The 12,408-nt window shown below is 38.2% G+C and overlaps 1 protein-coding gene across 5 annotated transcripts in view; it reads right to left on the bottom strand.

The window, feature by feature from the left end:
- The window catches only part of LOC117139679 (proton-associated sugar transporter A), a 145,633-nt gene that overhangs the window by 78,110 nt on the left and 55,115 nt on the right, over positions 1-12,408 (bottom strand). For all 5 annotated transcript variants that reach the window (XM_033302161.1, XM_033302160.1, XM_033302159.1 and 2 more), the window contains exon 3: positions 8,546-8,808. In XM_033302161.1, the coding sequence (XP_033158052.1) occupies positions 8,546-8,808 (263 nt within the window). The remainder of the gene's footprint in view (positions 1-8,545; positions 8,809-12,408) is intronic.

Here is a 12,408-nt window from a genome sequence, read left to right as displayed (position 1 = left end):
TTAGAATATTTGTCATAAGAGTATTCGGCTTGCGACGTGTGAAAAATTAATAAGGCAATGATTGTTAAGTGCTTTTGTCCTTAAGATATGACTTTTGAAACAAACAGTTTTCATATTTTTATTTATTTTATAAATTTTTATTTTCTACTACGTTTTATTTGAATGAAATATTTTTTCTCAATGTAATGAACTATTTTTGGAAAATTTATGTTTTAAATTACAGTAGTAATAATAATTTACTTTGCATTTGATTTAATTATTTAGTATGTTTATTAAGTCATTTGACTTAATAATAAGGTATGTAAATGACCCTTTTTTATTATTAAAAATTCGAATTAGATTCAGTTGATATATGTTGTGATATATTTTAATTTGATATTTTTAAAACGCGCTCAATTTTGGGAAATTTTCGCTATATATCCGATTTCTTTCGCTCTCAGCATAAGCAAGCTGACAGAGAGCAATTTTGGCCGTCGCCAAAAAAGTGGCGGCATAGTGTCAAACCAATGCAATTTTGGCCTCATAGGCCAAAAATAAAAAAATCAAAGTCCACATATTGACTTTAAATGTATCATTACTTTCCCATAAGTGGTCTAGCTATTCAAATTTATTTATGTTTTTGTCTGGCTCTAACTGTCTGCTTCAAGAATAGCATCGATAGAGACAGCATGATATCAATCGATTATTGCAGCGTGGGCAAATCGCAAGTGAAGCTGTCAGTAAAGTCAATAAAAAACCGTATAAATCGACATTAATCTGCAATAGAATATATTCTTATAATAAATAATGGGACTTAGTATATTTTTAAAACAAAAATTATATGTACGACTTTCTGTGTTTTTCGCAAATTAGTGCTGTATTTAGTATATAGTTGCAGATGTTCTTTGTTTATGTTTGCTATCTTTCGTCAGAGTTTTCGTTATGTTTATTCCCACTTAACTTAATAATTCTTTTGGTGCATTGTTTATTAACATTTTAAAATTAAGAAAACGTTTAACTCAAGTGCCGACAGCTGTCCATAATTTATTATTATTTTTGTACATATGTATGTACAACTTATCAATGCCAATTTTCCCGTATGCATGCATTTGGTATTTGGTGTGGAAAAGAAGAATCTCCTAAGGAAAAAGTAGCTAATGTGTTGAATGCTATTGTAACACGCAATAGAGATATGGGATAAGAGGTAGACTAGGATGGGCTTGATAAATGCGTTAATTTGCATAAAGTTCATGCAGTTTTGGCAAAAGTGCCACCGGACACGTTTAACCGTGTTGAAAAATCCATTTCTGCGAATGCTCAAACAATTTCCAATTTGTCTCGTGGCCGTACAAAGAAAAGTTTGGCAGACTGTTCAAAAAGGACGAAGCGTCGACGAATAGCCGAGATCGCAAAACATGATGACTCTGCTGCTTCTGATTTCAAATCATCTCATCACATCTGATTTCAAATCACATTCTCAACCTAATATTGAAGAAGTGATATCACTATTGATGGAAACAAATTTAACAAATTTAAACATCAATACTTGTCAATTCATAAATTTGTAAATTCAAAAGCTGCATATGACTTACTGCCTAGCTACCAAAAAATTCTTAGGGGTAAAAATAAGAGCTATCCACCAAATATTACAGTGCACTATGGTCCAGAATTCGTTTTTTTTTTTGGCATAAAGTCTAAATTTTTATGTCAATATATCGTCCTTTAGCAATTATTTTCTAATAGAAAATTGATCATATAAATAAAAACCAAAAACAAAATTGACCGAAAGCTTCACTAAATCGTTTTATGAGCTTTGAAAGGTGCAGTGTTAAACAGCTGATTGAGAGAATGCAATTCCAGCGAAATTATTTGCTTACTTATGCACGTAGTACAATCGTTAATACGCATCCAAAAATTATAGAAAAAAATGGAAAATAATGCCAAGGTATGATGTTTTTAACTTATGTAGGTAATATATGTATAGTTGTACTGTTTTTATGTTGTGTGACATCCAATTTATGTTTATTTTAACAGAAAATTCTAACGTGTCCCCTGTGTTTCATGGAGTATAACTAATTTTCCGACAATTTCTGACAAAAGTTAAAAACGTCAGTTTGTACCTTTAACTATTGTCTTTGACGGTAAAGAAATATCTTTTGCCCATTTTTGCTAGTTTTCTTAAAAATTTGATTTTATATAGGCAAGTTCGAGTTTAGGCATAGCGACCTCCTGGACATTTGGAGGCGTAACAATAGTCAAATAAGTTATGTTTCAGATTACGTTTATTCCGCAATCAACAACAATAATCTGGAATCGAAAAAGACAGAAGAGGTTGACAAAAAAATAGTACATTTTGAATTAACTCTACCCGAGTGTAACAGACAACTAGACTGATTTACTTCCAAAGATGCCAAGTGGATGGCGTCTAAGATAAGAATTCTTGTTAGTGATTTTGAAAAATCCAAGACAGCACAGAAAGAAGAAGAAGAAGAAGAAGAGGGCGATTATTTTTAAAACAATATACACTTTAAAACAAAAAAAAAAACAAAAAACAACGAAATTTCGTTGACTCCTGAGTCATACCAGTAGTTAAGTTAGTAGTAAGTTAGTGTGCGCAAACTATTTGTGATTTAACAACAAAATGTACAAAGTTTCAAGTCCGTATCTCAATTTTTAGACTTTATGCCAAAAAAAATCGTATTCTGGACCACAGTGCAGTGGACGAATCCCAGGCTGAAGTTTAACTTCAATAAATGTATTATATAAATGTATTATATATTTTTTTGAATTTTGAATATGTATATCAATGTATATAACCTAAAAAATTATTTTGTGGTTGTTGTTATTAAATGAATGAACAATTTTCTTTTAATATTGTTTTCAACAAAATGATTATTCAAACAAAATCACAATGTTATACTGATTCTTCCTATAGCAGCTATATGATATAGCATAATATTTTCGCTAAGCTCGCCCTGTATATATATACTAATTTCTTATGTAGAATTCCAAGATTCAGATTCTTGGCTAGTGTGAATGGGAATGCGAAATTTTATCATTTTTCTGGGATATCGATAGATATTGGGGAATAAAATAAGAACAAAATTAAAAAAATTTCTAAGTGTGTGCATGACCGGTTTGGCGACTGTAAGGCGTTAGAGTGGGCGTGTGAAAAGGTTTGCTGGCAAATCAATACAATATTACAAGACTTATGAAATTATAAATAAATAAAGAAAAATGGTTCAAAAATGTAGAGTGGGCGATGCAAAAATGCTTTTTTGCAAATCGATAAAAATTTACAAGACTGATAAAATTTTGGAAAAATTTTTAAAAATGGTTCAAAAGTGTGGGCGTGGCAACATGGGTCAACAAACTTGATCTATGTCTATGTCTCTAGAATCTGTATGCTGAATCTCAACCTTCTAGCTTTTATAGTTCCTGAGATCTCGACGTTGATACGGACAGACGGACATGGCTAGATCGACTCGGCTATTGTTCCTGATCAAGAATATATATATACTGTATATAGCCGGAAACGCTTTCCTTCTGAAACACTTCCTTCTGCCTGTTACATAGCTTTCAACGAATATAGTATATTCTTTTACTCTATGAGTAACGGGCATAATTATGAGGGTAACCAAACTTACTAGAGATCACGTTACAATGGTTGTTAAAAATCAACCCTATATATGGTAAAAACCATCCACGGTAAATTATCAATAAAAGTAAAACTTTTAATTTGCATAAAGTGACCTCATCTATCCTAGCATTATCTTATTAGTAAAAATATAACTAACATTATGCATAGCTTTTAAGGTAGAAAACCAAATAACTAATAACTAATCATTAAGACAAGACCTTACAAAATTAATTAACATTGTCAAAACTCTTAGTCCTTAGGAAATGATAATGAATTGAAATTTCGAAAGTAGTTTAGGTAAATGAAGGAAATTTTTTTACTTTTGTTATTTTGTTTTGAGTAAGCGCACAAGGAAGTTGCATAAATGAATACTATTACTTAGTCTTATTTTTTAGGCCATTCACCCTCTTTTGTAAATAAAGGAGTAATACTAACTTGAAGAAATCATAAATTACTAAATCTGTAGCTATCCTGAATTGACATGGCCAATTCGAGGAATTTTCGAGGATGCTATCATGAAGATTATGGTCGTATAATTACACCAAAGACCTTGCAGAAGTCTGTAAAATATTTCTGGTTTAATTTGCGTGCCCCGTCTTTTTCCCTCTTTGCATTGCATTAACATGCACATCTTATAGTTACCATAGGAATCCTAGAAAATTATAGTATGTCTGGACAGTTATAGAAGGCAATCGGACCCACCCCATCACCGAAAGTAGAGGATTCCAACCGCCATTATTCATAACTAAATAGAAGAGTAAGATCCCGATTCACAGTGTTTGGGTACTGAGAGGGGCGAGAATTAATAATACCCCTCGGCCTCTCATGGTTACCATTACAATCCGCAGGATAGCCTAGGATATAGCCTTCAACATAGTCCACTTTCTGATTGGCAATTTAAACACTTTTCCAGAATGACTTGGCTTGTCTAGATGTTCCATTGCAAATTTCAACCTTCTAAGCTTGTTGTTCCTTCAAAAGTCGCCAGACTGTGCGGTCACTGATTGGCTTACGTTTCTTTTACGTACTTTTCGGAAGGCTGACGTCAGTTTCCACTGAGCTGCAACGGCTTGGGTTTCAGAAGACGATTTTTTTAAATTCCCGTATAAGGATTTTATCGCAATCGATTGTTGTTTTGCGCTTAGGTCAATTTTTTTTAGTTATTTTTTTTTAATCAATATGTTCTTTAAACTTTTTAATTTGATAATACACAGATTGACTCGACAAATTAAACTCTTCCGCATTGTTTTTTATGTAATTCCAACATTAAATTGTGCTACCATTGATGATCTATTAATCAAACTTAACTGAGCCTTTTTAGACACGGCCATCAATTAATTTTTAGTTTTTTAATAACTTTTAATATCCACGTTCTTAAAAGCAGGATACCATATTCTAAATGAGCTTCTCAAAATACTTGTATCTAACCAAAGTTGGTTGTCTGCATACATTCTTGTAAGTAAAGAGAAAAAAAGGCATTTGTGTGTTAAATATTCATAATTTGCAGTGCTCATCATCATTCGCACTGGTTGTTATCAAGCACAAGCGAATTTTAAAAGATGCAGGCAATTTTGTCAAAATACTTATGCCCACTAATGTACCTTATTGAATGCTGCCTATACTAGTGTTTCTGTTATTGTCATTGAAGTTTTCGTATGTATTAATACTTTTGTTCTTTGGCATGCTTTTTTTCTGCACTCTTTTATGTGTTCCAAGATATTTTTCCAATAATAATTTATTTCACCTTGGCGAATGTTTTTGCAATGACAGCATGTCCTCCTTGAATTGGGTGTGCATACAATGTACGTATTGTAAACATTATAGCTTCTTTTTCTTTTCAATATTGGCCATCGGGCTAAGAAGCGCTGTTCTCAATACCTTTAATATTTAATTGGCCATATTTTCGAAATCATCTATTGAAATATATTCAAAGATAGTTTTACGCGGTGTCATTTTAACTTGGCTTATTTTGTGTATAGGGGAATGATTTTCAAGCCACTGGAAAAACTGACCTAAGCCTAGATTTCCAATTTTATAACTAGTGATTTTCTTTCCATATTTTGCACATGCGAGGTCACTACCTTTCGTACTTTATCGTTTTTAATTTCAGAATACACTTTGGGTTTTTGAAGCTTGCTTTGGGAATTCTTGTCTACTTTGATATCTGGTAGTAACTTCCTTTATAATTCTGTTTATATTTTTAAGTTCCTTTATTGTAATTCTGGACAGAGCATACATGGATATCCTTCCCCCCTTCTACCGTAAAATTTTCCAAGACTTACCGCATTGGTGTAAGTTTGGAACATGGATTTTTTATTGAAAATAGGTATGTCAGAGGCCACTTTGAACCAAGAAATGCCTACCATATATATATGGTCTGAAATAAATTTTTGCCCATTGAATAGCTGCTAGTTCTTGCTCTGTAGTGGTCTTATAACTTTCACCCTTTGTAAAGGTTCTTGAAGCGTATGCAACTGGAAGCTGATGACCGACACAGTTTGGAGTCTGAGATTTTTGCGAATGTCGAAAGAACATTCACTATGCGGATTATGTTGTCACCTGTAGCTCTACTATATAATGCAGATCAAAGGCTTGGAGTAACAGTCAGTGCCAACAGAGCCAATCCAAACAGGGTTTTGGGAGCCGCGCGTTTAATTATTGCGCTGCTTACTGGATTACTGAATTACGGTGCACTTGAGCCAGTGAAGCGCTATTTAGATCGAACAAAGCACCTAACACACTCCATTGAACGCTATCATGGTTTCTACACTATCAGCTTATAACGATTGTTCTCTCTCGAAATGGTCGTAACTAAAATTTGATGTGCTGGATCCACGGAAGCTGTTTCGCAACTGGGTTTATTAAGATCTACCTTATGGTTTGGCGGAGCTTTTGTCCGTGAGCTTTGTCCTTGGCATCTGTTCTGTTTCAGGAGATGAAGTCAGCGCGACAGAAATCACAATATGAGAAATAGACATTATAATCACATGTAAAATCTCATGTTAAATGTCTGGGAGTGTACTGGGCCCCGTTCTTTACACCCTATTCACAGCAGACATGCCTACAAACTATCAGCTCACAACCTCTACGTTTGCTGACGATACCGCAATACTTAGCCGATCTAGATGCGCTACAAAGGCAACAGAGCAACTTGCCTGCCATCTTAAAATAGTGGAAAGATGGTTTGCGGACTGGCGCATTAAGATAAACGAGACCAAAAGCAGACATGTAACCTTCACACTGAACAGACAAACCTGCCCACCCTGTACCCTGAACAATACATTTATCCCACAAGCAGACGTTGTAACATATCTCGGCGTTCACCTAGATAGACGCCTCACCTGGCGGCGACATATAGAATCTAAGAGGACTCATATGAAGCTCAAAGCAGCCAATCTTCACTGGCTTATTAATTACAACTCTCCCCTTAGTCTGGAATACAAAGTACTCCTCTACAATACCGTGCGGAAACCCATCTGGACATACGGCTGTGAACTATGGGGAAACGCTTCAAAAACCAACATTGAAATCATACAGCGAGCTCAGTCCACGATTCTGCGAACAATCACTGGGGCACCATAGTACCTACGCAGCGAAAGCATCCATAGAGAACTCCACATAAACCTTGTCAATGAGGAAATTCAGATGAAAAAAAGTAAACATCAAGCAAAGCTCGCCGCACACGAAAATCCTCTCGCGAAGTCTGACTGAAGCGCGTCAGAGCCGACTGAAGCGCAAAGATTCTCCAGCCCAGCAAAGAAATCCTATGGCCGTCTCTAACTAATACAATTACTTCATACTGTAATTAATATGAGTTATATAATAAGATTTGAATAATTATTGTTAGTCTCACAAAAAGAGAAGATCCAATAAATAACGCAATAAGTTTAAAAAAAAAAAAAAAATGTCTGGGAACAAGTTGGCTCGGAGCAGTTGCTGCTTCCGGCAAGGGTTGCGCAAGTTTATGCGCTATTATGCCATTAATGGCCATAATGCCATTCGGAATTCTAAGTTAGTTTCCCCATCTTTAACTTATTTGTGGCCAAGTGATCACAGGTACGCTTTTGTGGAAGCGCCAGAACTATTCGCTAGCACTACCCTCGAAAAAATTACTGGCATAGCGAGCAAGTAGTTATAAATTTTCTTCTAAGGTCTGTCTGGTGGTGAGTGACTGAATCCTGTAAATAAAGTCATCTACGGACATGGACTAGTATCAGGAATATTTAAATTTCCAATTATCTATAATTTGGCTAATTCGATCGGCTGGTAGTTCTGAGGTTGGTTCTGACCGCCAGGATGGCGTTGGAACTGCAATACGCGGTACATATTTTTGCACGGGTCCCACGGCCACTCCTTAGTAGGATCTAATTATGTATTAAAAAAGTTAAAATTGATTGCTTTAAGAGCGGCAGAGAGTCAAGATTACAGATAATAGGATAAAGTCTATTCTAGTCAGAACATAATTTTCTGTAAGGGTCATGCAACTCATAGTTAGATCTACAATGATTTAAGATAAGGGGTATATAGTTCCTAGTGAATCTACCTAACATCTACGTTGCAGTTTTGGGTGCTTTTAGGGCGGTAGATTTGGAGTGGGAACATGGGTCAACAAAATTGCGGTGCGTTTATGTCTCTAGTATCTGTATGCTGAATCTCAACCTTGTAGCTTTTATAGTTCCTGGGATACGGACAGACGGACATGGCCTTGTCGACTCGGCCAGTGATCCTGTTCAAGAATATATATAATTAATATAGTTCGATCTACATGTTAAATACTTTTCAACGACTCCTTTATCTTACAAATCTATATATTGATTTGTCTACGAATTTAAGCCACCAAAAATTCATTTTTTTATTACGCCTTTAACTATATGTTGATTTTTTTAAAATGTCTGGTTTTTAAAAAGACTGCTAGATTTCACTTACCAAAAATGACTCCAATTGATAGAAGAAGAATGAATGGTCGTCGTCGTCCAATATTCAGTTTGCAGCGATCAGATAAAGATCCCAAAATTGGACATAGAAAAAATCCAACTAATGGAGATAATGCCCAAACGAGTGTCATATGCTGATGCTCAACTCCAATTTTTAAAAGTGTTGGGGAAACAAATGCTGTTTCGGCTGCATATGAGAACTCGATACCCATAACAGCCGCAGAAACTCTGACTAATTCGGTTCTTGTCTTTGTTCTAAAATTGGGAAAGGAATAAAAAGGTGGTGAAAATGATTATTTTTTTAATTCATTAACTATACAAATATTAAAAAATTGACAACCACCCTAAAGTATAAGCCCCTTTCAGTCCTAGAGTCCGGATAACAGAATGCAAAATCGATTTCTCCGACTATCAAATACCCATACTCAAATACTGGATGTGCGAATTCTTTAAAGGGTGGTCGTGTTAGTTTTTGTTAGCTTGGGTCTGAAATTATTTATTTTTAACAAATCGATAGAAGTTTAGAAGACTTATATAAAATTAATTTTTTTTGGAAGCAGAAGCGATTACGATAAACTCTGCCCAGATGTAGTACAGGCAATTGCAACTGTTTTTAGAAATAGTAATTGTAGATCTAAGAACATTCAGCCAGATCTACTTTTAGGGAATGAATAAGAAAATTTCATATAAATCATTACCATACACCTAAAGGTTCCTTTATGTGAAGACTCCAATCGTATGTGGAAAATGTTTAGTATGGAGGGTGACTATAAATGGTTTCATAAAATCATATTTCGTGTAGATCAATAAAATAATTCTTATTACCGATCTATTAAAATGAAAAGACATAATTTTAAAATCAGTTTGTAATATACCAAAAATATTCCCAGAACATAAATTATTTGCAGAAGGGATTTCGTTAGAATAATTAAATACAAGGAAGTAACCTAATTGGTCTACCGAGGTTTTTAAAGTTTTAAAAGTGAAGTCTACAGGACCTGTATAAAATACGTATGAAATAGAAGAAGAAGAACTTCAGAAAGTAAAAGATAAGAATGCGTTTCTTTTTTTTTTTTTTTTTTTTTAATTAATTTATTTATTAAGGCATACGGGGAAGTCATGAAGCCCCTTTGTGTCCTTCTTATCTATTAATTCAGCCCATTTTGGGCTCGCCGGCTAACTATAGTTAGCTTTTTCAAATTTACAGTAATTTAACTAGAATTACATAACAATCACATATAACAAATAGGATTTAAGATAAGCGTCAGCTTCTGCGGACCCTTGTCAAAGGAGATCGGGTAATGAGATCCCTCGGTTGCCTTCTATTGAGCCTCCTTGGTGGGCGAGATCTATTTAGAGCGCTGGCCAGCCGATTTCTGTGGCGCTCCAGCCTGTCATGGTATCTGCTCGAGTGCTGGTTTATTTCGTCGAAAACCGTTGCTAGTTTCAGGTCTCTGTGCAGAGTGGTGTTTCGAACAAACCACTCGCAGCCGGTGATGAGTCTTGCTACCTTATTTTGAATAGCCTGGATTCTTTTGATTTGGCTGTCACATGCCATGCCCCAGATTTGGCACCCATACTTCCAGTTTGGTGCTAAGATCTGTTTGTAAATTGTCAGCTTGTTGGATAGCGACAATTTACTGCGCGAACAAAGTAGCCAGTAGTGCTTCGCCACCTTAGCACGTAGGCGCGTTCTGATGTCGGTCACATGCTTGGAAAATGTGAGTCTGCGATCCAGAAGCACTCCAAGGTACTTTGCTGCGTTCGGCTGTGGTACGGGGGCTTCCTCGATGTAGACGGGCGGTGGCGTTCTCCGCTTTAAAGTAAAGCAGACGTTGTTGGATTTACTGCTATTGATGCCAATGTTCCAACGTCTTGCCCATTCCGAGAACCGGTATGCAAAGTCCTGGATACCATCGGCTGCGTCGTGCTCGCATCGGGACCTGTAGGTGACGCACACGTCATCGGCAAATGTGGCCAACATAGATTTCCCGTAAAGGCTTACATCCGGCTGCGGCATGTCGTGGCTATACAGGCAGTAGAGCAGGGGGCCGAGGACACTACCTTGTGGAACACCAGCTGCCACGTTGTGCTCGGTGGAAATTGCTGAATGAAAGCGCACAGCGAACCTCCTTCCTTCCAGGTACGATTTTAGCAGCCCAAAATATGGAGCAGGCAGCGTCTGCTTGATTTTCAGTTGGAGTCCAATGTGCCACACTCGATCAAACGCTTCTCGAATGTCCAAGAAGAGGCTGTTACAATATTCCTTACTGTCGTAGGCCGTCAGAATTTGCTCGACGACTCGATGGAGCTGCTCGACAGTACAGTGGTACCGAACTGGTGCTCAGGGGTAATCCCCTGGGCTTCCATAATCCTTACAATCCGGACAGCCATCAGTCTCTCAAACACCTTCGAAATTGAAGGGAGGAGACTGATCGGCCGGTAGGAGGCGGGCTCCCTTTCCGGCTTGCCAGGTTTGTGGATCATGGTGATTATCCCGAGCTCTCAAACACCTTCGAAATTGAAGGGAGGAGACTGATCGGCCGGTAGGAGGCGGGCTCCCTTTCCGGCTTGCCAGGTTTGTGGATCATGGCGATTATCCCGAGCTTCCACTGATAAGGGAAGTATTGCAACCTCACAATAGCGTTGAAAACCAACGTTATGTAGAGGATCGCTTGTCTGGGCAGGGCCTTCAATGTGGCGTTGCAGATGACGTCATGTCCAGGTGCTTTGTTGTTACTCTGGCGCACAATGACTTCGGCTACCTCGCAGGGTTCAAACGGCGTGATTGGCATATCCATTTGAAGCGCTTGGTTCAGCTGGTCCTGAGTTTCTTCAACCTGTTGCAGGCTGGCAAGCTTGAATGGTTGAAATCGCTCGGCGAGGTGCGCAGCGAATACCTCCGCTTGTCCCAAGTCGGTCCGACACCATGTCCCGTTGCTATCGACTAGAGGCGCCTTCCTCGTGCAACGCCTTTTGATTGCGCGCGTGGCCTTCCACAGCGAATGCGTCGCTTCGCTTTCGACTCCTGTATTGGCAAGCCTTTCGTCGAACCATGCGGCTTTGTGCAGCACCAACGCGCATCGGAGCCTACTCAGCGCTCGATTCCATTCCGTTTTGTCCAACGGGTGCCGAGACCTCATCCACCTAGTGCGTAAGCGCCTCTTCTCAGCTATAAGCAGCAGGATCTCCCTGGTTATTGGGATTCGATCTGCCGCGGGCTGCCGAGATATACTGCGAGTTGCCAATCTAGCTGCTGACTTGATATTGTTGGTGAGCAGTTCGATAGCATCATCAACGTCCTGTCCAGAGTTTAAGGCAGTGTGGAGGGGCAGTGTGGACTCCAGTTGCGATTGGAATACCTCCAGGTTAGTACGCCTAGTGATAAGCCGCTCCATCTTAGGGTAGGATGCCCCCGCATCCAGCGTAATTACCAGAGGCAGGTGGTCGGAGCTAAGCTCAACAACCGCACTTATGCTAGCGTGGATGCCCAGCACACCCTTTGTCAGTGCAAAATCGATGTATCCTGGTGAGCCTCTACTGCCGTACGGGTATCTTGTTGGTCCTCCTGTTGCTAGCGAGTCCACCTCCGAGTTTAGGACGAGATTCGCTAATGCAATGCCTCTTTGGTTGCTCCTTCCCGCACCCCAGAGCCAGTGGGATGCGTTCCAATCGCCTGCAACAATGAACTTCGTCTGGAACTCTTCCAAAATGTCCTTAAACTCGTCCGTAGTCCATGCAAATCTCGGTGGGCAGTAGACCGCTCCAAAGCTTATAGGACCAAGTGCCGTTTCAATAACCGCCGGCGCAAGTTGCACCTTGGCAGTGGCTATTGGTGTTAGCGGAAAGTGGGCA

This window comes from Drosophila mauritiana, chromosome 3L, assembly GCF_004382145.1.
Source record: "Drosophila mauritiana strain mau12 chromosome 3L, ASM438214v1, whole genome shotgun sequence".
Taxonomy (NCBI): Eukaryota; Metazoa; Arthropoda; class Insecta; order Diptera; family Drosophilidae; genus Drosophila; species Drosophila mauritiana.
The sequence above is the reverse complement of the archived record's forward strand: the minus strand, read 5'-3'. Positions and strand labels throughout refer to the sequence as shown.